We start from the raw sequence: 25,682 nt of genomic DNA on the forward strand, positions 1-25,682 counted from the left end.
TTTTTGCCCTTGTTTCCCTTGCCTTTGGTGATGTTTCTAGGAAGAAGTTGCTGTGGCTGTGGTCAAAGAGTTTGCTGCCCTACAAATTCATCCGTAATAAACAGATTTATCATGGGGTGCCTGGGTGCCTCAGTGGGTTAAGCCTCTGCCTTCAGCTCAGGTCATGGTTTCAGGGTCCTGGGATCGAGCCCCGAATCTGGCTCTCTGCTCAGCAGGGAGGCTGCTTGCCCCTCTTTCTCTTCTTGCCTCTCTGCCTACTTGTGATCTCTCTCTCTGTCAAATAAATAAGATCTTTTTTAAAAAGTAAACAGATTTATCTTGCCTATTTTTTTAAACTTTACTTAAATGGAATTCTACTGTTTGTATTCTTTTGTGGCTTCTTTTATTCAACAGTATGCTCGTGAGAGTCATTCTTGTTGGATAGTGCTGTTGTTCACTTGTTGTAGTAGATGAAACATAGTGCATGAATATACCACAATGTATTTACCCATTTCACTGTTGTCATTTGGGTTGTTTACAATTCAGAACTTCCACAGAGTGTGGCCATGACCTTCCTTATATGGCTGTCCTGTGTTTGTGTGAAGAATATCTCTGTGTATCAGGAATGGAATTACTGGGCTATGGAGTATATGTATCAGCAGCTCGACTCTGTAGATCCCAAAATGTATTCCCAAGTGTTGGCTCCTTTCCCGACCAATCAGCAGCCCGCTGCATCTTCACCAGAGTTTGATATTGATTAATGTTTTGTCATTCTGGGGGTTGTTTATTGATATCTCATTGTAGTATGAATTTGCATTTTTCTAGTTACTGATGAGGTTGAGCACCTCATTTTTGGCCACCTAGATTTCCTCTCCTCTGAAAGGTCTGTTTACACCTTTTGCCTTTTTTTTTTTTTTTAAATTTATTTGACAGAGAGAGATCAGAAGTAGGCAGAGAGGCAGGCAGAGAGAGAGGAGGAAGCAAGGCTCCCTGCTGAGCAGAGAGCCTGATGCGGGACTCGATCCCAGGACCCTGAGATCATGACCTGAGCTGAAGGCAGAGGCTTAACCCACTGAGCCACCCAGGTGCCCCTACACCTTTTGCCTTTTTAAAAATATCGGGTTATCTGGCACTGATCTTTTGATTGTAAAATATATAAGCCAAAACACTTAACTGCTATATATATTTTATTCTCTGGAATTACTGTGCTGTTTGGCATATAACTCCCTTCTAAACAAATTCTTGCCAAGAAGTTTCAATTTTTTGGATGAACTGTCTGATTAGAAGTTTAGTATGTAACTATCTGTAAGCTTCCTAAAGAGTTGCAGATTTTAGAAATGCTTCTTACTTCTAGGATATTTTAAAACCCTAACTGTGAAAAGTTCATCTAGTACTCCTTTTAGAATTCTAGAATAGATTCCATATGGTCCTGAAGGTGTTTAACTTCTGAGGCATATTCCTGATTCCCCAGTACCTCATTCTTCTGTAGTTGCACTTTCATTATAAGTAAAGCAAAGAAACTTGTCTTTACTACATAGGATACTCAGTGATTTTTTTTCTGTTTTTACTGTTACAGTGTTTTGTTCACCGAATGCTTATTCCAAAATCTTTATTATCCTCTATTTTAGTTTGAATAAAATTTAATCATGCTTATTTTCTGTTCTATTATTTTTCTTAACTTGTTCTTAGGCTTCATAATTTTGTCCTGTCAATTTTGAAATGGTTGTCATCATCCATCATAGCATCTTCTGAGTGTTCAAAATGAAGTCATGAGATATGTTATAGTCCAAAATACTAATGCAAGAGAGAAAAGAAAAATATATAGACACCAGTTTATATCACTGGATAAGATGAAGCAAAGTATACTTAGTATACTTTTGCCAAAAATTATCAGTAAGGAGAGTAGAAATGAGTAAATAGAGGACAAATACAGTCTGTAGTTGATCTTCTATCCCAGAAAGATTTATCTCAGAGATAATTTTGAGGATTAGTATCATCTGTGGTAAAAGTGATTATAGATATTGAGTCATAGGTTTTGCCCATATATATTACATGCATAGCTCTGTATGTTACATCCATACCCTGCATTTATTACATCCACATCAAGATTCAGTACTCACTCTTGAATGTATCTAACCTGCAACCTTGGGCAGGAAAAGTTCCCACTAGTCAGTGATAGTTCACCGTAAGATTGAGATACACACATGTACACAAATACTAATATTGCACATAAAAGCTTCTTTGTCTTCAATAAAGATTATAGTGAAAGTACATATTCTGCCTTCCAAAAAGTGTTTTTACAAGGTGTAAAAGAATGCAGTTCAACAAAATGATAAAAATAGACCTGGGCGAGGGGAAATTTAGTAAGTAAAGCCTGGGATAAAATAAGAAGACACTAGTGAGAGTTGGTCACAAATTCATCTCAGCTTTGTACAGCCAAACAGAGAAACAGCATGAAGATTTCCGGTGTCCATCATGCCTTCAGGAAAAGTACAGCTTCCTGCCCTCCAGGTGCCTTTTAACAGATAGCTGTGATATGATAGACAACATTCTGAAAACTGAGGAACACTCACATCAATTTGGAATGTAGAAGTTGTCTTATCTTAGTGTCTGCCTCAGACACTTGAATGTTTCCTTCAAAAGGAAAGAATTTGCTGAGCTTCCTCTCTTGGCTCAACCTTTTATTTTGATTAAAAATAATATAACCATTAGCCAAATTTGATTAAAAGTATAAAGACAGTAATAAAGGCAAATACAAGTTTTGTTACAAAACCATTAGGTTTTAATCTAACTCTTAGGAACATAGCCTAAAATGTCTAACCTCGTTTGTCAGTGGCAGTCCTTCAGAGGTTTATAGACATCTGCTTGTCTGCACAGTCCTCTTCTTGAGATCAGACTTACTCTTCTTGTTCCATTAACTGCCCTTCCTGTGTGCCCCCCTCCCCCCACACTGTTAAGGTCTGAGCTCCTAAGGAGCAGGAGCTATCATTCATTTTGTCCCTATACCTATGAATGGTAGGAATGACTGAATACCTTCACCATCCTCTCCTGAATGGATACATTTGTGTCTGTTTCTACAAATGTGCCATCTGTAACTGTACCTGAACATGTCCCAAGGAGCCTGAAGGAGAGGTGTACATTCATATGTCCCTCTCTTCCTGTCATCTTAAATACTGATATCAATACAGTATAAAATCACCTTGTCTTTGGAGCACCTTTGTCTCATGCATGGTTCACTCATTCTGCTCTTGAACCTGAAGTGCCTAAATCTTTTCCCCAGTGTGCTGTGAAGCTAACTTCAGTATAAGACCCCAGATTTATTCCTCTTGTTGTTATCACATAGAGGCAGCTCATTACTGCTATAGAGCAATGTTTTCTATATTTTTATTTTATTATATGAATTAATTCAGTATTCATAGTCATTGAAGAATTTGAGCGTGCCTGTGCATCATTTACACTATAGCTAAACTTTTTGGTTAGGATTGAGTCAAGATCAAAGTTCTCCGGCATTACATTAGAAACCTTTATAGGATAGTATGCTTCCTTCAGCCACTAAAAGACTGTGAGAGTCAGCATTTGCCCTGTGCCAGCCCCAGTTCTCTGCTGATTATAATATCATTGGGGGACTTCTAATGTACATGCCTCACTGGAGTCTAGACACACTACATTTCCATGGTTACACTGCCAGAGACAGAAATTAGAACAGCTTAACATGACTTTCCTTTGGTGTGCCCCTTTCTGGTTCTCACAGATCATCTCTTGGATAAAATCCTTTTAAGAATCTCACCTAAGATCCATGTCTAGCTCTCTAGTTTATGATGTAAAGAGAGTCTACTTTCTTTTCTTCAAAAACAGCAGTGGCATTTTCCTGCTGCCAGTTTTCTGGCACCTCTGCCATTCCCTGTGATTCTCCAGAGAGCCCCCAGAATGCTTCAGTTTTCTCAGGTCCCTAGAATGTGTTTGTCCAGATCAGGCAAGTTGAAGTCCTGGAAGGAAGCACAAGGCCTTATTTCTCACAGTTCCTTTGCTAATGGGGAGAAGTAATAATCTCACTCCGTGATTCTAATCATAGCTCGATTCCTGTAACTCCTTAAATTGTTATGAGAACTACAGGGAACTGGATAGAAGACCTTATTACAATTAGAACTTGTCAGTCCTGTGGCATCCCTCCTCTGCCCAGTGTTGGGTTCTGTTATTTGAGGACTGTTGCGGAAATGAGGGGCAGTAAAGTGTCTCTTAGGTACGCATAGGCACCGTGGTCATTCTTCAGCCCAGCAGCGTTAACGAGTGCCTGCAATACCTTTCAGTCTTGGAGAAATCGGAGAATAAAAAATATCATCCCTGCCTATGAAGAACCCCTCTCCTGCCTGGTACTGGTTTCTTTTACAAATTCCTAAGTGCTTCACAGCCTCTAGCCATCAACTTTGGTGGTGGTAATCCATTGTTTCCATCTTGCTATACTTAGCCTTGATCTAATCATATTTTGCTGCCTCAGCTAAGGTGATAAAGCACTACAATGGTCAGTGACCCTGTCTTATGCCTGAACCCCTGTCCCCTGCACATGTGGGCAGAGTGGTATTTGGAAAATGCTCTTCTGATATTGGTCCTGGACAGTCAGAATCATCAGGGTAAATATGGTGAAATAAATGTGGTGTACTTATAGTGATATAATTAGAATAATATATGTTTCAGTAAGGTTCTTCCTGTTTATGTAAATAATTAATAATTATATGATGCTTCTATTTTCTCCTTTTCTCAGATTTTCTTTGTTCACTGAATTTGTTTCTCTTTTCCTTACACATTGGTATTTCGTGATATTATACTCTTGACATTTAAAAATTTTGATTCTTGGCATTATTTGTTTCACTGTTGCATAGTAACATTTTTGTTCTTTGCAACCATCTGCTTATTTTAAGGTGTGTAATTTTTCAATGGCATAGACTACTTTCATATCTTTACTTGCCTTAAATGTTAGTCTAAGATCTTTATGTGTGGCATTTTTTTCTTTATAGACTTCATATCTGGTTTCTGTTGAGTACCCAGTAAATACAGAAATGGGCTATTTTATTCAATTGATGATATTGTAAGTATATTTTATATCTCAGGCCTACCATGTATACTAAGAAGTAGATTCCCATAAAATCCTTCCATTCTGCGGTAGAAAGAATTAGTAAATCCTTTTTTAAGGATGAAAGTGGGGCTCAACAATGGCAACTTGTCCAAGGGCACTTGGGTTTTGATCCTAGACCCAGTTATCCCAAGACTGAATGAAGCTCCTCCTCTACTCATACTTAAGGAGATCCTTGTCCTTGAAGGTAAGGCTCTACCTAAGCTTGGGCACCATAGAAATGAAAGACAGAATTCACCTGCTAGAGTAGGCATACGGACTCTTCATGAAGCTGGCATTAGGGAAAATGCACAAACTTACATTCACTGCCCATTTCTGCCTATTAATATGGCAAGAATAAAGCCACTAACTATTAGAAGCCTGGAACCCAAACCCACCTTCGCTAATGTGTAAGTCAGAAGACTGAGGATGAGAGATGGAGAGAGGTCAGGTGGTATGCGTATATCTTCCCTTCTCTTACAGATGATGATTTTAGAAAAAGCAAACTGATCCTGAAATTTGAGGGAATGGGGGAAAAATCCCCAGATCATACTATGGAATTGAACATTGTGGAAGTTGATAAAAAAATAAAAATATAACAATAGAGTAATTTTTATGAGAAAACTATGAAGAATGTTGAGAATAGTATTTATGGTCTGACGTATTCATATATGAGTTTACAGAGTAACACATTGAACAAATAAGATCTCATGAGTATCACACGCTTGGTGAGATTTGCCTGATGACTCCAATGAGACATGGAAAAGATGGTCAGTCCTTCATTTATGTATTAATTTATTCAACAAACATGTATTGAATACCTATTACATATGCCAGGCAGTAGACTAGTCTCATGGTATGATAGGCTGTGCTCTCAAGGAAACAGACTGCGTGCAAACAAGTTATTAAAATTTTCACAGCATTTTAGGTGGGAATCTTTCTCTAGTCTTCTGCATTCATGAAAAGTCCCTATCAGGTCAGTGGTTTGGCAAGCACATCACTCTTGGTGTGTTGAGAACTCATCCTTTCATAATCTGTGGGTCTGAAAAATAGACCCTCATTAAATACCATCTCCATTGCCATTGTCATTTTTGGGTAATCAGATTCCTTTTTTTTTTTTTTTTTTTTTAAAGATTTTATTTATTTATTTATTTATTTGACAGAGATCACAAGTAGGCAGAGAGGCAGGCAGAGAGAGGGAGAAGCAGGCTCCCTGCTGAGAAGAGAGCCCACTCTGGGGGCTCCATCTCAGGACCCTGAGATTCATGACCTGAGCTGAAGGAAGAGGCTTAACCCTCTGAGCCACCCAGGCATCCCTGGTAATCAGATTCTTCTAAGGAAGCCACATTAGCTATAATAGTCCACCAAAGATATCCTTGTTCTAGTTATTAATGACTTCCGTTTCTTTTAAATACAGGAGACTTTTGTTTATTTTCTAGCCCAAGTTTAAAACCTTTTTTTCTTAATTGCATAATCCTCTTCTGTAACTGGTAAAGCATTTGTGTATTTGTAGACATCTTCTGGTATGGGAATTTTACAAACTGGCCCCTGTAGCAATCTAGAGGATTTATTACTATTTGTTTCATGATATAATCATATTTACTCATTGGTTATCTGATTAGAAAAATCAGTGATTCAGCAAGCTTCTAACAGTTTTATTGTCCTTAGTACATTTTTAACTAAGAGCCCTCTTCCCCAACACTTTAGTCTTTTTTTTTTTTTGCTATGATGTTGTTTATACATTTGCTTAGTATATATTATTACTGCTACTACTACTATTATTATTTTAGTATTCAGTCGTACTATCTATACTTTTGGCCCTAAATGTTGCTTTTAAAAATCAAATAGCTGTAAGGCGTTGTGATCTTTGTGCATAGAAGTCCATAGTATATCCTAGGAATCATCTGCAAATCCTCAGTCCCTGCCTGTTCTTCCATAGGAGAACATGAACAAGTGTTAATTCTTTGTCTGCTTGTTTGCAGGAGGAATGCCCGCTCCTGAGCAGGCCTCACTGGTGGAGGAAGGGCAACTACAGACCCGCCAGGAAGCTGCCTCCACTGGCCCAGGCATGGAACCCGAGACCACAGCCACCACTATTCTAGCTTCCGTGAAGGAGCAGGTATAGCCTCTTATTGGAATTTGCAATCAATTATTTCTTCAATGCCTTTAAAAATTAATCTTTGGATGTGTTTTAAACTTGTCTAACGTCCTTGATGCCTTCACGTTTTTTAATTATAAGGTGTTTACATCCCTGAGTACATTGGGATGACTGGCACGTAGAGCCGCTCCAGGTGCCAGTCAGAATCGGAACATGCAGGATACTTGTGCGTCTGCAAGTAAGGACAATATCGATGGTGCTTGGTGTCTCTGTCTCTCCCACATTGCAGAGTGTGTGCATGCACGCCAAGCCTTGTGAAGCATATTTTACACTGCTGACTTTTCTGTCAGGACTCTGGCAACTTGAGGCCTGTAATATCTTTAGATACATTGAACGGTTTAACATTTTAATATAGGTATTATATAGGCTGTCTTTGTGATTTTTGGATAAAGGCTATATTTGTTGTGTTTGTCTGAATCAAAGTATATTCATTTTGTGAGCTAGTGTTCTAAAACTTGTCAAACTGTGCCAGTTTGCTTCAATGTCATGTTTATGTTGACTTTTTATTTTAAGGTACTTAATGCTATTTATCCTTCAAATACAAGTAGCTTTCTAAATTATTGTGCTTAGAGAAATTGGAATTCCTGAATTTAATTTCTTCAGATTTAGGAACTTAATAATAAGGTGAATGTAAATTTAAAGCTCCAGGGATAGTTGTTTTTTTTTTTTTTTTTCCTCTCTCCCTCAAAAACAAAACAAACGTATTTGCCTTCTCTGAGGGTTTTTCTGTTGGAAATAATTTAATATTACAGTTTTTTAAGCCTTGTGATTAAACCTCTTCTCAAGAGTTATAAACTTAGGTGTATATTTGATGGAATGTTCTTTCAAGAATCAGTATCAGCAATTCAGATGACTAATGATGACAGAGTAAAGGAATATTTAATACCTCATTATTTTACTCTTTGCTGTAACTTACAACTAGTTATGTCGAGTGAAAGAATACTCCAGAATATTTGACATTAGAAATGTGTTTTCCAGAAAAGTTATTTCATAGCTTATTTGAGTAGCAAGATATCAAATTACTTTCCATTCCCCCACTGAAATTTGAAGTTTTCAAAACATTCCACAAACTAAGAATTTGAGAAGACATAAAAAAAATTGTAGTCAGTACTGTTTCCATTTTCCACTAAACTATAGATTATCAAGCTTCTCTCACCTTTATGGAGGAAAAAAGGATTCTTTTCTTATTGCACTTCATAGCTGTTGAGATTTGACCCAAGGAGCTGTAAAATGAGAAGACTCTGATTTATTTTGAGCTGTGAGTGTATTCCCCATTTTGGTGAAATATAATGGTAAATTTATCAAAATGCCCAGAACTGACTTAAAGCTAGAAACTGTGTTCAGTAAATATAGCTACAGGAACTTTGCATTTGTACCTTGAGACTGGATGATACCCTGCATGTTGAAGAAAATTGGAAACCTATCATGATTTTGGCACTGGAATTCCTTGGCAGCCTCAGATGACGTCAGCATTCTATCTTTTGGTGATAAATAGTGTTCTGAATGAATTTATTTTGTGAGAGATAGCTTGAAGCGTCCCTGTTTCTGAAGATAGCCAAAAGAATACAAGTATTGTTCTTTATGAGAAGAATTACCATATATATCTCAGATTATTTAGTTAGTGGGAGGCTATACTCTTCTATTCCTGTTCTAAGAATATGAATCCACTAATATATGTTTGCAATTTTCATGCTTAATTTCTTTTAAAATTGTTTATCAGTGCTCAGCATTTCATTCAACCCAAGACCATATCCATCTCTTGTTCCAGGATATCCACTGATTTTAAATAGCCAACTCAAGCTTCCAGGCAAGATCCTCTGATTTCTTTATAGTTGGGGTAGAAACTTCTTACATCTTTTCTCAAATGTCAGTCCCTATGATCTGTCCAGTGAGACAGAGTACAGAACAGTTAGTCATTAAAAAGCTAGTTATTATGCACCTTCTGTATTTGATTTGAAAATAGTCAGAATGTGACATTCTTAATTGTGTTAGGCCCAAATGAAATAGTTAATGTCCTTGATAATATTTTATATCAAAAGAATAATATTCTTGGATAGGATGTATTACTTTTTTTTTTTTAATCTCACTACAGTGCAATGTTCACAGCCATGGAGTGAAAACATGAGCTGCTCTGAGATTAAAAAAAAAAAAAAAAGACCTTGAGTGGCAGCCATGTGTCAGGAAGAATGTTTCATTGGGTAAAGAAGGAAGAGACCCTTTCAGAGCAATTGAGTAGATAGCCTGGGTTCCTGTCCTGCACCCACTGCTTTCTGTGTCATCTTGGGAAGATTTCTTAACCTCTCTGCCTCAGTTTTTCCTCTAAAAATTGGTGACAATGATAGTTATTGAGAACATTAAATTAACCATTGTAAAATCCTGACAGTGGTGTCCAGCACTTAGTAAGTGCTCACAGTAGGGGCTAATATTACTATTTCAATTGGCATTTCTACCTAAGAAGAAAAGGCACCTCTTAGGAGGAACTGGTGGTTCTATTTTTAAGTATGTGTATATGCATATAGATGCATATACATATAGATACATATACATATAGATGCATATACACACACATACACACACCCAGTGAGCCTTCTTTGGACAGTGATATGAAGATAAAACAACTTTGTATATATTGAGCTATATTTATGCTATGACAGTATTTTATTTCTATATGGCATTAAACTTTTTTTTTTTTAAGATTTTATTTATTTATTTGACAGAGAGAGATCACAAGTAGACAGAGAGGCAGGCAGAGAGAGAGAGAGAGGGGGAAGCAGGCTCCCTGCCGAGCAGAGAGCCCGATGCGGGACTCGATCCCAGGACCCTGAGATCATGACCTGAGCCGAAGGCAGCGGCTTAACCCACTGAGCCACCCAGGCGCCCAATATGGCATTAAACTTTGAAAACTTCACCATGCTGAGCTAACAAATTAGAACAGCCTTATGTATGTATTATAAGAAATAGAGCGTGTAAAAATAAATTTTACCAACATGCTGATTTTGTGCAACTCAAACATAATGTCAAGGCACTTGGTTAAAAAATTGGAAGGTATTTTATTTTATTTTATTTTATTTTATTTTTTTAAAGATTTTATTGATTTATTTGACAGAGACAGAGGGAGAGAGGGAACACAAGCAGGGGGAGTGGGAGTGGGAGAGGGAGAAGCAGGCTTCCCGCCAAGCAGGGAGCCTGATGCAGGCTCGATCTTAAGACCCTGGTATCATGACCTGAGCCAAAGGCAGATACTGAAAGACTGAGCCAGCCAAGCACTCCGGAGAGTATTATCTTTTAACATACACCTGAATTTTGAGATAGGAAGTCTGGGTTCTTCTTGAGTAAAAGTACGTCCAAGCCACTAAAAATACCTCACGTGTACTCCCCCTGGGCCATTCATAGTAAGCAGTAGGGAAGGGACTAGCAAGCAACCAAAGCAGTCTTGTTAACAAAGCATTAGTCTGTTAATATCTGAAATTGGATTTTGGGTGTAAAACCACAATTAAATCTTCCTCTGCTGGGCCGTACTTTCCCTAGGATCCCAAAGACAGAAGCTGCAAAATGTTGAGATTCACATTCTCTCCCTTTTGTAATGTGATAACATTTTACATTGATGTCAGTCACTTAGATGCATACCTGTGCAGTCATAAAAAGGTCCTTGCTCTTTGGCAGAAAGAAAGAAGTAGCCTGCTTCTGTTCAAGTGCTGTCTCTTTTGGGATGCCATTTGCACCCCAGCTGAAGTCAGATCCCTCTCCTCTTCAGCAGTTTATACCACTGCTTTGACTCTTTCTGTATGCTCCCGTGCCTTATATAATCAGCTCCGTAACAACAGAGCCATGTTTTATACATTGTTTCACACAGATTTTACAGGCTCCCCCCTCATTGCCTTTAATGATACTAGATTTGCAAGAAATGATTGCTTAGAAAGGGAGTGGGTGAATAATACTGGCTCTCAGATTACTTTGTCAGCAATTAACTATTTTGTGAAGATAATGGGACCTGTAGCCACATTCATAGAGCATTACTGAACATGAGAATCTCACAGACAGCACTGAGAAATGTGGCTATTCAGTGGTTTATTTTTATCCTTTACACAATTTGAATTGAATGTATCCATATTGATGTAGGAATTAAATCTGATCTCTGCATGGAGCAAACTAAAATTTTATTTCCTTTTAGTGGCCAAGAAGTGACATAGGTGTTATGAATTTCTCTTCCCATCTATCCCAACTTAACTGAAAATTAAGTGAATGGAAAAGAAGATGTGGTTTATCTTGGTAATGTCACAAAATATCAACCAGCATCATATATACCAAGTGATAGAGCTAACCCCTGAAGAAATCATGCTTTGAGAGAAGTGAAAGTCATCTTATGAGAATAACAAAATAATGTGATCCTTAAACTCAAATCCAGAATTACATGAAGTGCCAGTTAAATGGAAGCCACCAGTTGGCTGTAATCAGGATCAGCATTGGACAGTTTCTCCTGTTCAGCTCAATTGCTTAATGGAGATCCAGGAGTCCATGATGAATACAGATACTGGAAATAAAGAATTTTTTTGTATCCTGGTAGTTTTCAAGTATCTGGCAAATTTAAGAATGGCCTGTGCCTAGCTTATTATCTTACACCTAGTACAATCAAGAAATATGCCAGATGTGGTACTCTCAAAAGGGCCCTGCCTCCTCCTGTGAAAACCTTAGGTTTAAATGATTGATTTCTCCTTGAAGTGGTTGGTAAGTATTTGGATATAGAAGAATTGGAATTTGATAACACACTGGCTGCTCATCCAGAGCTTTGCCACCACCCCCTGCCACACAGATGTGTCAGTGTCCTACCTTCACAGGCACAAAGGAAACAGTGAGCCAAGGGCCATTACTGTCAGTTGGGAGAGTATATTGTAGTTTTTATAACTGACAGGATGTGATCTGGATTATAGAAACTCTTTAAAAGACCATATGGCCAATCATAGGGTTAACAAGCATATTTCTTGGCTCCATATAGGATGCAAGTTGATTTGCATTCTATAGAATCACACATAATTTTTATTACACTCTTTTATTTTCTGTTGTTAAATTGCTTGCATAATTGAGATCTTTATTTGAACTTGGCCATACTCAGGCACTTTAACTTCCATTCTGCTCTTCCCTCACAAACTGCACTCTTTTATTTTTGGCTTCCAATTTAAGACATTTGGAAACCACATTTAAGGCTGAGGCCAATCCAGATAGCATGAAATCATAAGCACAGAATAGATTTGGTGAAACATGCTCATTTTACATGTAGTCTATTACTCTGGTGAAGTCCTAAATTATGTACTGTATATACTTCTTTTGTTATCTTTGATGAGTGAAAATTGCAATGTACTTTACTTGTGAGGCTCTTAGAGAGAAGCCTCGAAACAATATTTTCTGACTTCAGTGAAAATTTCAATTCTACCTTCAGTGTGGCCATATTAACTTAAATGAAACCTTAATATCAAAGAGTGAAATGAGAGTCATTAAAGATCCTTAATTTTTGAAGATAGAGTAAGGAACTTTGGAGCCAACTGTGCCCTATTGATATTACTTCATTTTTACATGGATATGTTAGTTCAGTAATTACACACCCTTCCTGTATGGCAGAATGCCCAGAACTGAACAAATTCCAGTACAATTATTTACTTTATTCCTCTGAAATTGAAACAACTCAACTGTTGTGCACCTGCCTTAGCAGCTTCCTTTTATTTGGCCCCCAAGTTTATTTACAATGAAATCATTCTCTGACACACCTCAACCACATGCAGAAGACAGAATTTTAATTTCAACCGTAAACAGGCATAGTTTTTTGCTTAGCTAAAAGCAGTGTAAGTACAATGCCTAAAACTTCGCATTTTTCCTATTAGTAACTTAGTCATTTTTCCCACTGGTAACTGACTTATCCTGGCAATTGTAATTATGTATGATGAAGTCTTCCGTGCCTGAACTGCATCATCAAACACAAGGTAAGATCTTTTCTTAGTGATTTCTGTGGGATCATCAAATTTTACAGCTTTACCTCCTTAATATTATGGAGATGTGGTTCAGCATGAGGTCAAGTGGCAGAGCTCTTGTGACACTGTTTGGTCTGGATTCAAAAATTCTGAGCCCTCCCAGTCGGTTTTCTGATCAGCCCTCTTCATTTGTGTATACTGTTGTCAGAACGTAATGTTTCTCTTCTGTGTGTTCATGGTGTAAGGTATCCTCCGTTTCAGGTATCTCTGTGGTTAAGGAATACAACAGAGTATGGCCTTCAGGTTTATTTAGTATGTGAGTGTATGCAAAAATCTTGCCCTCAGCAACATAAAAAAATGAGACTGCCAGGTTAGCAACAAGTATATACGTTTTGTGATAGCCCAATAAATGATCAGCTGGACCTGTTAGCAAAGTTGCCCAGTATTAGAGGTCCCAGAGGTACATCCCGAATATCTGTGTATTTGTTCTATTTGATCCAGTTGGAGACATCTTTTTATGTTTATTCAGACTCTAGGTTTTGTTTATTTGTTTTGTTTTGGTGTGTTTTGTTTTGTTTTGAAGAGCTCTTCAATTCCAGAAATTTGAACAGACTCCATCTGGCTTTTCACACATAGCTAGATCACATGTGCAGACATGAAATACATAGTAGGTGCCCAAAAATATTTATTGGGCTAATGAAGTGAGAATGTAAAAATGTTTACAGTTCTGCTGTAGTTAGATTTAGTGCTTGCTTTTATCTAAATAAAAAATATCGATTGAAAGCCTACTGTGATCATAGCACTCTATCCAGGAAAAGGAGGAGAGAGATGGTAAGGAGGCCTACAAAGATGATCTCTTACGTAGTTTCCACCCTCAGAAGAATGCAGAGGGACAAACCATATTTTATACTTTTATGTGAAGTAATGGCACAGTATGAATATTCATTAATGGAACCACAAAATCCAAGAATGTGTATTTTTGCCCCATTTTTTATTTAAGCAGGCTATAGATATGTGGCTATAGATATGTATTGTATCCTATCAGTTTTATATAAATTTGCTAACTTAGGCATTTTTAACTTCAATTTTTGCTGTTGGATTAGCATTACCTTTTGTTTACATTTGAAAGTAATAGAGTTTTTGTCCTTTATTAACACTTTGAGCCTCACTTGGTATGTTTAAAAGGATAATTTCCTTTTCAGTTGAATAACCATTCCTGTTCAGAGTTAAATTATGAATACATGATACAATTTTTCCCCTGTACATGCAAACTTTATCCTATTAAAGTGGAAATGACTGACTGCTGAGTCGGTGAGATTAAATGGGTGACAGGATCGTTCAGCACTGAATTCCCTGCACTGTGTGATCATTTTTCTTTTTAGAATCATTTCTGAAGAGAAAAATATTTTAGAAACATTCTTTTTCCCTCAGGTCTAACCCTGCAGTTACTTTATAGCTATAGCAAAACAGCCTGTCTTTATGTGGAAGTGCTCTCAATTTCTCAATTACCATTTTTGTTACTTTTGCAGAAATGGGTCCATATGGTCTTACTGTATCTGTTTATATATTATGAATGTATTGTTTCCAAAGTGATTGGATCTGCTTGTACTTCAGCAAAGTAATTTAGGTTATGGTTATTTCATTTTAGACATTCCTAAGTTTTTTTTTGTTTTTTCTCAAGTAGTTTGAAGACAAATCTCTGTCTTAGCTTATAGAGTCTTAGGAGTTTTTATATACTCAGACCTTAATTCAGAGGTTGCATTATTAGAAACAGTCTGCAAGCACGTTGAAAGAGCACATTATTGAAACTTGAAGATAAATGCATGTTATGCAATTAAACTCTATATAAATCATATTTCAGATATGACTGTGATTGTCATGAATTGAAAGTTTTCTTAGAATTGAAGTCTCTTGGCTCTTGAAAAAATGTAATTTTCCTTTAAAAATTGGAGCTCAAGGCATTTTTCAATGTATAGGCTCTTTATATTTTAATTTAGAGACTTTTACATATGAAAATTCCTATAGAGCAGCATGACACCAGAAAAGTATTCATCATGTGGTATCATCCTCTGTAATGGAAATATATCTGATTTGCAAGTTCTCCTAAATAAAGCTTAAAATCAAGGTGAAGGTCCTTAGTCACTGCATAGGACCTTCTATTAACGCTATTTTGGCAGAATTAAGTCTTACTATGTCCTTCAGATTGAGCATTTCTGCATTCTGTTATTCCTTTAGAAAATTCCTTTCCATCATAAAGTTGATGTAAACTCTCAGTTCTCCCCTTTGCAAGTATTTTTATAAATTGTTTTATTAAAAAAAATAAAGAGTAAGCCTACCTTGCCCAAGCTCAGAGTAATTGGCACCTCCTTTTTTTCACTCATGACCTTAGCTGCTTTATGTGTTTCTTGCTTTAAAGCTATAACTTTTGTAAGGGGAGAAGCTGGCTGGAGTTTCCCATTGCCCCATTTTCTCATTTGTTTCTTAATAAGGTGAATATTGTTTTCTTTATATAATGTAAGCGCTTCACAGCAGGGTCTTGATTTTTCTCTTATTCAGTTAGCAAAGTATAATGAAAAAGTGGATTCTTATTAAATTATTTTGCAGAGAAATGTATCTTAGTAATTGCTGGTATTGGCATTATTTTAAGCTGATGAGATTTGATGGTCTGTAGGTAAGAATAGGAAACTTCTATTTGTATAACTATGTGTACTGAACAGAATGCTGTTACAGGTAGCTTATTTGATTTGCACCACAGAGTAAGGAGAACTTATTTTACTGGTGTGTAACTATTTTATTTGGTTGAATTTTTTTAATTGAGCCCTTGATAAAATTTGCTTTGATTCCCCATTAAAAACTATGAGGACATTCACCCTATTGTCAGAGTTGGAGAGTTGTCCTGTTGTAAAGCCAGTAGAGCAGGATGAAGAACAATGGCCAGTGGGTTATCTATACCAGGTCTGCCTCTGTGATCACAAAGACCGACCCCCCCATTGTTTTACTGGGTTTGCTGCCTCTTAGTACAGCCAGACTGCTGTTTTCTTCTCTGCCTGCCATCATCACTGCTACCACCCCTACTACTGGAAACATTATTAATTTGGAAAAGATTTTGTCATAAGGATAGGATATAAGAATCAATGAACTCTATGGAATAGAAATCTATTAGGAATTACTAATACACTAATATAGCACATATTAGTATATTATAGTATAATATAGTATAGTATATATAATATAGTATGGTATAATATAGCACATATTAGTGTATTAGTATATATAGAGAATATACTAATAGCTAACATTATTACTTATCATGTGCCAGGCATTGTGCTAGGTGCTTTACATGGAGGATCGCTGGTGTTCTTTATCACAACTTCATGAGTTAATGCTTTGAAAATCTCCATTTTTTTGGCCACTGAACATCTGATCCAAATTTCTTTATTCCATGCATTTTCCCACCTTCGTGGAGTTGGTGGGAAAATATGTAGTCTTAAGTGATATAGGCAAATTTTTTCTGTAAATTGTTTTTAATCCTAAATTAGCCACGGCATTTTCTGTTGCTTTTAACCAAAAACCCTGAATTATTCAGATAGTTGTTATTATTGCCCCTACTTACAGGGAAACTGAAACTCAGGAAAGTTGATTAACTCGCCCAAACTTGCCCAGTGAATTAGGAAGGAATCTGGGATCCATATCCAGGAAGTTAGGTTACAGAGATGCTTACTAGACAATTAAAATCTGCAGTGGAGCCAATAAAGAGAAGAATGGATATAGGAGAAAGGTAAATCATTGGCTGTCACAAGAGTAGTTGAGAAGTTATCTTGGAATAGGAAGGAAAAGAACAAAAAGGATATGATAGATGTTACTAGACATGGAGTCTACAGAAAATAAATCTAACATAAGCAAAGCACTGCGAATGTTCTCAAGAGTTTATAGTAGCTAGAACAGAAGCTTTACTTTAATATAATTTTGAAACATTTTTTCTAAGCAGAAAATAAAGGTGTGAATATACAGATTTGAAGGGGTAATCACACTCCAGGCATCACTATGGAAAAGAGACCAATCTAGGAATAACTGACAAAATTTTATATTTACAAAGATATAGGAGGAAAAAAACTACAAGAATCCAGAGAAAAGACATGATTTATCTGCAAAAGATAAAATCAGACTGAGATCTAGCTTTGCTGAAACAGTAGATATAAGGAGAGTGTAGAGCAGTGTGTTTAGAGTGATGAAGGAAAAATACTTGTACTCTAAGAGTTTTACATCCAGCTAAATCGTCTGATGTGTGAAGGATTAAAAGGATATTCTCAGACATTCAGGATCTCATGAGATATATTCACCCTTGCACCCTGGTATCCTTTTTGATAATTGAAGATGTGTTTTTTTCAGAGAGTAACCAAATTTAAGACTTACAAATAAGAAATTCACATTATGGGGCTCCTGGGTGGCTCAGTCAGTTAAGCGGCTGCCTTTGGCTCAGATCATGATCCCAGCTTCTTGGGATCGGATTGGGCTCCCTGCTCACTGGAGAGCCTGCTTCTCCCTCTGCCTCTGCCTGCCACTTTACCTATTGTGCTATCTCTCTATCAAATAAATTTTTTAAAAATCTCAAAAAAAAAAAAGAAAGAAATCCATGTTATAAAATAACTAGTGCATCTTCTTTACTCAATTAAGACTTCAAACCAAGAATTAAGGATTACTACATGTTATCAGTTAGATTTTGCAGTTATTCTCTTGTGCTTTCCTGCTTCCTCTGTCCAGGAGCTACACATACTCCTTGGATGAATGGATATGTTACTCTGGTGACTGCCACTATTGGCCGTTGTTACTGTTCTGATTCACTTTTGATAATAGTAGCTAAGTTGTAGACACTCCACAGGGAGAATACCCTGTCAGTACAGAGTTTGATTTAGGAATTCGGTGGCATTTTTCATTGTCTCAGCATGTATGATATTTCGCAACCTGTAAACTTATATTGAGTAACTTAAGTCATGGGTTGTTGGCTTATTGAATTTGTAAAGACACCCCCCTCCCCCCCAAAAAAATCTGCAGTTTAAGCTGGGAACAAATTTCTATCTTTCTTGGAGTATTATTTTAATTGTGCTTAAAATGTCAACATCGGTAATACGATCTTCTTAAGATATATACTTACACAGAAAATGTTTTGTAAGGAAATTCCCAAAGGTGTTCTGGACTGCAAAGAAAAGGATTTGTATCTGTAGCACCAGACAAGATAAGCAACAGTAGTTTAGCATACACCTGTTGGATGAGTAAATAAAATGAATGTAATCTATGTAGAGTAATTACAAATGAGTAAGGAGAAAGGGGGTATTTGACAACAGAAGGAATATAAAGGACCAACATGTACATGAAGTAATTTTCTTAACTCACTAGTATCACAGAAATATAAATTAAAATAATGGGAATATATCTGCATTATGCTGGCAACTATTAAATCAAAGGTAAAACAGCATGAGTGTTGTGATGTTGGCAATTTCATGGAGTACTGGTGAGAGTAGAATTGGTACAGCCATTTTGGAAAGCACTTTAATGATCTGTAGTCAAGGCCTTAAAGATGGTTGTGCCTTTGGTTCAGTAATTCTAATTCTAGGGATCCAGTCTAAGGAAATATTTACTGTTAACACAAGAATATTAATCACAGTGATGTTTCTAATATCTGAAAATTAGCAACAACCTAATTGCCCAATATGAGTAAAAAGATTACATAATAGCATATGTATTTGATGGGGTTTGTGCAGCCATTAAAAATCACATTTTTAAAGAATTTTTAATGACATGGGGGTGTTCACAATACAAATGAAAACAAGTTATCTAACTATATGTGTAGAATCTTCTATAGAAATATATATTTATGTATATACACACGTGCACTCAATAATACAGGAGATACTTTCAAGGAGGTATGCTTTTCCCTGTGTATTTTCTAAATTTCTTATAAAACACATGTAGTATTTAGTAAAAATTCTGAAGCCACAAAATAAGATGACCTAGGAAGGAAAAAAGCCTTTATAAAAATTACAATAAAATGTTACTACAGACTTTGGTTGACAGAGAAGGGAAGAATAGACCCTTATACAGGTTGTAAGGTATTGAAAACTTGTCAATGAACCATAGTTGAATTGGAAAATTTTGCATGACTATCAGTCTTCAGATCCAGAAGGGTATCATGGCAGTGGTTAAGATCAGGAGCTCCCACTTCTACCCTTGGCTATGCTATGTGACTTTGAACTTTGGGTGAAGGCTCCTATGTCCTCATAATGGTTCCAATCTTATTAAAATAGTTAGGTACTCAGTAAACGTGCACTACAGTTGTTATCCTTGAGATGATAGAACAGTTGTGGAAGAAACATATTCCAGCCCCGGAACCACTTAGGGGGGACCTGGATCTAGAAAGAGGAATACTCAGAGGGATGGGCCCAGGCTAAGACTTGGCTCATGAAAAGGGTGCAAAGGACCAGGCAGAGGTTACATGCCTAAGGGCCCTTATATCATCATGATGAGGAAGCTAATGGGAGGGGCCAATGTCTGTCTGGATCCATGGAGATATGGGTTGTGTCATCTTAAAATAATTTTGCAAATTCAACTCTTTGCAACTATCTTTAGAGTATATTTAGGAATCTTCACTAAGAAATTCTTCTGATACATCTTTACCAGTCACCTTGGAGGGAATTCTACCACGTATCATTAAGTAAAAGAAGGAAGATGCAGAGAAGTGTGATAAATACCCATTTTTTTGGACTGCCCCTCTCCAGGATATAAATTCCAAGGATGCTTTCCACAGTATTCCAGAGCTTAACATAGTGTCTGGTACTAATCAGCTCTCAGTACTTGTAGAATACATATTTTGAAAATGTTTGAGTGTTCCTGGAAAAGAAATAGGGAACAAAACACAAATAGACTAGTGTACATCAGACTCACATTAATTACCTAGGAAAGGTGAGGGAGTACATAAGGACCCCTCCCCCCAAAAACAGTGTAGGAAGAGCATATCCACCGTAAATAGTTTCTTCATGACATTTATGATAGATACCTGATGATTTTTTCTTGCTATTAGAAAAATCAATTCTGCAGAAAATCAGTAGTGAAAAGAGATTGTTCAGAAATGGATGTTTGTTTTCTAAAGTGTAATGGTGGTCTTTGCATCTTAACCAGAACCACATAACACTTTGGCTGCTTCAGTGTGTACAGATAGGTATCAGTCTGTCCAACCCAACAGCCTAGTGACAGCAGACTGACTACATCTTAAAATGATGTCACGCATTTTTGTGGGGAGTGGGGATCATCTGTACTGACGTGACTATATTTTCTAGCTTTTAAATCCTTCCAGCTATATTTCATTGAAAATGTAGCTTTAGTGAGTCATGTCTAAACCTGAAGAAATACTGTGCTTTTGCAAAGAAGTTGAAAATTTGTCACTGCTGTGATGGTACATACCCCTAGTCTATTCTCACCTTCCATAATCTGAATGCAGTCCAAAGTCACTTGTAATCACTTGGACTGATTTATTTGATCTGGCCGAACTCACATTGGTGTATTCTAAATGCTCCTTTATGATATATTCCTACACAAAAAGGTAAATGTAGTAATTAGGACTGTCTCATGACTAGAACTATGCAAAAAATATGGAGCCATATCCAATGTAGTTCTTGTCTCTGAAAAATAACAATTTCAGAGTCCTTTATCCCAGGAAGACTAGAAATGCACAAAAAATTGAGTAGATTGACCACAAAATATTGCAAAGCAAAAGATACAGTTTGCTATTCTGTGGCTGTTTTAGGGAGCATTTTGACTGCCCTAACTAGGTTTTTAAACGTTTTGAGGAAACCATGTTCACTATTACAAGTATCTTGACAACTCCAAAAAAACGTGAAATGGCCCCATGAGAGCTCAGGACCAGGGAGTGGATAGGGGGGACCAGCAAGGAGGACTGAGCTAAGAAGACACAGGTCCCTCCCATTACCTTCAGTTGGATGTTTTGGAATGTGCTCCTGGGTGGGCTGATGATGATCAGCCCATCAGCCAGGGCATCCTCCCAGCTGGCCAGCCTGCCAGCCCACTCTTAGAATCCTCTAGAAGAGGCACACAGAGCCCTGGGAGCTTCATTTTGTCCTGAGGATACCACTGTACCATAGTGATTATAGTATGAGGTTACCCTCAGTATTATTTACAAGTAATAATCTAATAATCCTAACTCATCAGTGAACTCTTAATAGAATTTCACTGTACTCTTCTAGTAGTTTTAAAATTCCTCCTGGTATGGCAGAAAGAATGGAGGCATTGATGTCCAACCAACCTGGCTTCAAATACAGACTCCCACAGATAACTCTATTATATTGGAAGGCCCCTTAACCTCTCCTATCCTGTTTCCTCCTCTGTAAAATTACAATAATAATGTATAGTTTGTTGGTTGCATATTTAAAATGCTGATAATGCTTGGTACTTAGTAGATGGTCAAGTCTCTTTAGAAGCAGAGCTATCTCAGGTGTTTCATGAATAACGATGCTTTCTCTTTTGGGGGGGGGTTAGTTTTAAAGCTTCATTCAAATCTAATTGCTCTTGAAATTGTTATAGCGAAATGAAGCCACCCGCCCAGTGTGGAGTATTGTTTACTCTGTTGCTCTTTATTTCCTGCCGAGCATTAAATTTATTTTCCATCTTTATCTACCAGAAATCTTTAAATCCCAGTCTTCCAGTTTTGTTTGATGAATTGAGAAAAAGCCCCATTTTTTTCTCTGTTAGAACCTGCCTTAGGTCTCCTCTTACCTGATATGCATTTGAACATTTTGTTGTCTAGACTGATGTAATACAGTTATTCCACAAGAGCTCTCTGTTGGACCTAAGAAGCCACTGATTGTTTTGAGAATATGAGCTGTGGGCAGAAACAGTAGGTTCTGATTCCCAGTGCAGGATGGTGTGTTCAGGCAATCTGGTGTGCTCCAGGGATTAAAGTCATCACAGGGGGTGGGTCATGTTCTGTTTTGAACCCCTTAAAGAAGATTCCCAACCTCTCCTATTGAAAAGAATCCAGAGGAATTATTTCTCGAAAGTGTTTAATATTTTCAATTTTTAATACTGGGTCACAAGTGCTCTGTGACATATTACATTCAAGAAGTCTTTGTAGGAGTTGAGGCAGATAGTCAGCTCTGTCATAAATATGTGCTCACTGGGCTTCTAGTTTAGCTGCTGTGATGAGACAGCATAATAGTGTGGCCTAAACAAGAAGGAAATATAATCTCTCTCGTAAAACATTCTAGAGTGTGGTGGTCCAGAGTTAGCCAAGGCAAGGGTGCCACCCGGTTGCCTTCTCTGGGTCTGAGGTAGCTGCCAGTTGTCATTAGGACTTGGCCGGCAGTAGGGGTAAAGAACCAGGGAAACACACATACACCTTTCTTTTGGAGAACAGTCTAGATGAGGCTTGTTCTTCAGAGCAAGAAGACCCCAAAGCTAGGGAATGTATGCTTCAGTTGAGCGACAATGAGATCATCGAAAATTATCTTTTTTTTAAAGATTTTACATATTTATTTGACAGAAACAGAGATCACAAATAGGCAGAGAGGCAGGCAGGGAGAGAGAGAAGGGGAAGCAGGCTCCCTGTTGAGCAGAGAGCCTGATGGGGGGGCTCGATCCCAATACCCTAAGACCATGACCTGAGCTGAAGGCAGACACTTAATCCACTGAGCCACCCAGGCGCCCCTCGAAAATGATTGTTAACAACCGTCAGTCTACTTGGGAAGAGAGTGGGTGCGCTGGCACCTGGGCCTTGTTGCTCCTCAGCTCTTTTCAACCTGCCTTACTGTACCCTCCTTTAGGTTATCACTGGACTGGGCTATGCTATACTGGATGTTTCACGGTAGGTCCGTAAAGGAGACACTGATTTATATATTTCTTGGGAGATGATTTTGGTTTTCTATCTAACATTTGTAACATTTGTAACAAAAACATTTGCCGTGAAGAATGGAGTAAAATTTGGTCTCCTTGTGTTCTCAGTACGTTTTTATTTTAAAAATGCTTCTTCAAGTTCGTCTCTCCTGTAAATACTGCTTAAATTTTTAAAAAATCCTCATATTGAACTTCTCATGATAATGCCATCTGTAAAATGATAATGGAAATTAAATTTTTAAAAAACATTCTCATATTGAGCTTTTCACATGTAGGGGAGGAAAAGGTTTTCCCTTTTTTTTGGTCAAGGCTCTTCCAGCTGGCTTAGGAATTAAATTGACATGAGACAGATTAATAGGAGAAAAACCCAAAATTTTATTACATGTGCATGGAGGCCCAATAATGAAATTGAGACCCAAAGGAGTAACCAAGGCAGGCAGTTTTTATACATTTTAGACAAAGAGACATTAAGTAGTGAAGAACTGGCAGGATAAAGAAGGCAGATGCTTGGGAGCTTTAATTAGTAAAGAATCCTAAGTGGAATTTGGGCTGAGTTAGTAGATTAGTGAAAAAATGTAACAAGGTATCTTTCTATAGCTTTCACCACTTTAAAGTCCCTCTCTCTGATCATTTTACTTCTTAGTTACGGGGTGGTACTTTTCATATGGACGACTTGTTTCTTGCTTTCAGGGGGCAGAGAAGAGTTTGAGTGTGAGTATCCTTACACTGTTTCCCTGGTAGCTTCAATTGTATCAGTATGCCATTGTGGCACATTTTGAGGTGGCCTGCCCTGGGACCCTATACATGCTATTACCTTCTTTAATATAATAGTAATGTAAATTGCTGAATATACCCAGTATAAAAATTAATGTTGCTATGAGATCCTAAATGTTTTGTTTCTATTTCTTTACTTCTCATTCCTTATATTTGGAAAAAAATCATTGTATTACCGCAGCATCTTAAGTTTAAGTATTTTTTTATAATACCAGGTTTTTATCCAGAGAATTCGGAGTCTCAAGTTATATTTGTAAGCATGCTGAATCCTGATAATCCCCCATTATTTGAAAACTTTTTCCTTTACAATTTATAATTGGAAATGAGTAAATTTCAAAATATAATCTCAACTAAAAAAATCTCAACTAAAAATTTGCTTTTAAGAAAACAAAAGTCGGGACACTTGGGTGGCTCAGTCAGTTAAGCATCTGCCTTTGGCTTAGGTCATGATCCCAAAGTCCTGGGATTGAGCCCTACATCGGGCTCCTTACTCAGTGAGGAGCCTGCTTCTCCCTCTTCCTGCCGCTCCCCTTGCTTGTGCCCCCTCTCTCTGACAAATAAATAAAATCTAAAAGAAGAAAACAAATTGTCAAATTCAAACATTTTAATCCATAAGAATAGGAAAAATACCTATTTATTCAACTTTTTATTCTTGATACCTAGAATAGTGCCTGGCCCATGGTAAGTACAATACTCAAATATTTGTTGACTAAATCATATTTAACTTTTTTTAATTAAAAAAAGTTTCCAATTTTTAATGTACTCAAAACTGTAAAATAGAATACTTAAAATATTTTGAATAGCAGCTACCCTCCAAATACCCAATACATCCACATACTGCACACACATACATACACACACATGCCACTTATGTGCACACTCATGTTTATTTGGATCTCAAGCTGTTGGCAACTTCAGCCCTTTGAAACATACTAAAAATTGCAATGAAAAAAAAATTGCAGTGAAAATGTCTCTGAATAACTACATGGATCCTATACTTTGCTCTTTGGGCCCTTACCTTCAACCTCGTACATTCTAATTTAAAAGACATAATTTGGTTATATTTTTGTAGGTTATGTTTTTAAATGTGCAGATTTGGCTATGGATGGGGAAGAGGTGGTGAGGAGAGGGTACCAATGTTAGGAACAAGAAAGAGTGGAGATCAAAATTAGAAAGGGAATAGTGTAGCCCCAGCAGACATTCCAAAGTCAAGAAAGGAGACAGAACAGCTTATGGGCATGTCCAGAGATTAATTACTGTTCATCTGGTTGTGAGTAGTCATAGTAATGCACTCAATTATCAAGAAAAGTGTGTATCTTCTGTATATTCTATTTAACAAGTTAGGAAGAAGTATGATACCTTAGGACTATTTGGAATTAGAAAATAAATTGGCATTTGAAGGATATGCTTTGGATATCCAGAAGTTTTAATCCTTCCTGTCAACAGCTTTTTAGTGAAAGATGACAGAGAAATGAGAAATGATTACCTAGTACAAAGGATCCAACTAACCAGTTGGAAAAAGGAATGCATTAGAAGGCCATAACTAGGGAAAACATCACTGAGGGACTAGATTAGTTCTACCCATCTAGTTATCCTCACCAATAGGCAGGGTAGGATTTTATTGCTAGACATACAATTATTGCTTACTAAGCACTTCTTATGGGTCAGGTACTGTCCAAGTGTGTGCCTCACTTAATTCCCCATGGCCCTGTAATTTAGGCATTACAGGGATTTTTTCATTTTAAGTAAGAGGGACCTGGGGTATAAATGGGGTGAATTGCTGCTTGTGGTCGCACAATTCATA

At 37.2% G+C, this 25,682-nt stretch overlaps 1 protein-coding gene across 10 annotated transcripts in view; it reads left to right on the plus strand.

The window, feature by feature from the left end:
* Positions 1-25,682, plus strand: part of PKP4 (plakophilin 4) — a 247,115-nt gene that overhangs the window by 70,546 nt on the left and 150,887 nt on the right. For 9 of the 10 annotated variants that reach the window (XM_047721819.1, XM_047721815.1, XM_047721821.1 and 6 more), the window contains one exon: positions 7,069-7,205. In XM_047721819.1, the coding sequence (XP_047577775.1) occupies positions 7,074-7,205 (132 nt within the window). In that variant the 5' untranslated portion in view covers positions 7,069-7,073. Of the gene's footprint in view, positions 1-7,068; positions 7,206-25,682 lie in introns of those variants that run through there. The other variant, XM_047721823.1, reaches the window with a different exon arrangement.

The sequence above is a fragment of the Lutra lutra genome, chromosome 3 (genome assembly GCF_902655055.1).
Source record: "Lutra lutra chromosome 3, mLutLut1.2, whole genome shotgun sequence".
Classification (NCBI taxonomy): Eukaryota; Metazoa; Chordata; class Mammalia; order Carnivora; family Mustelidae; genus Lutra; species Lutra lutra.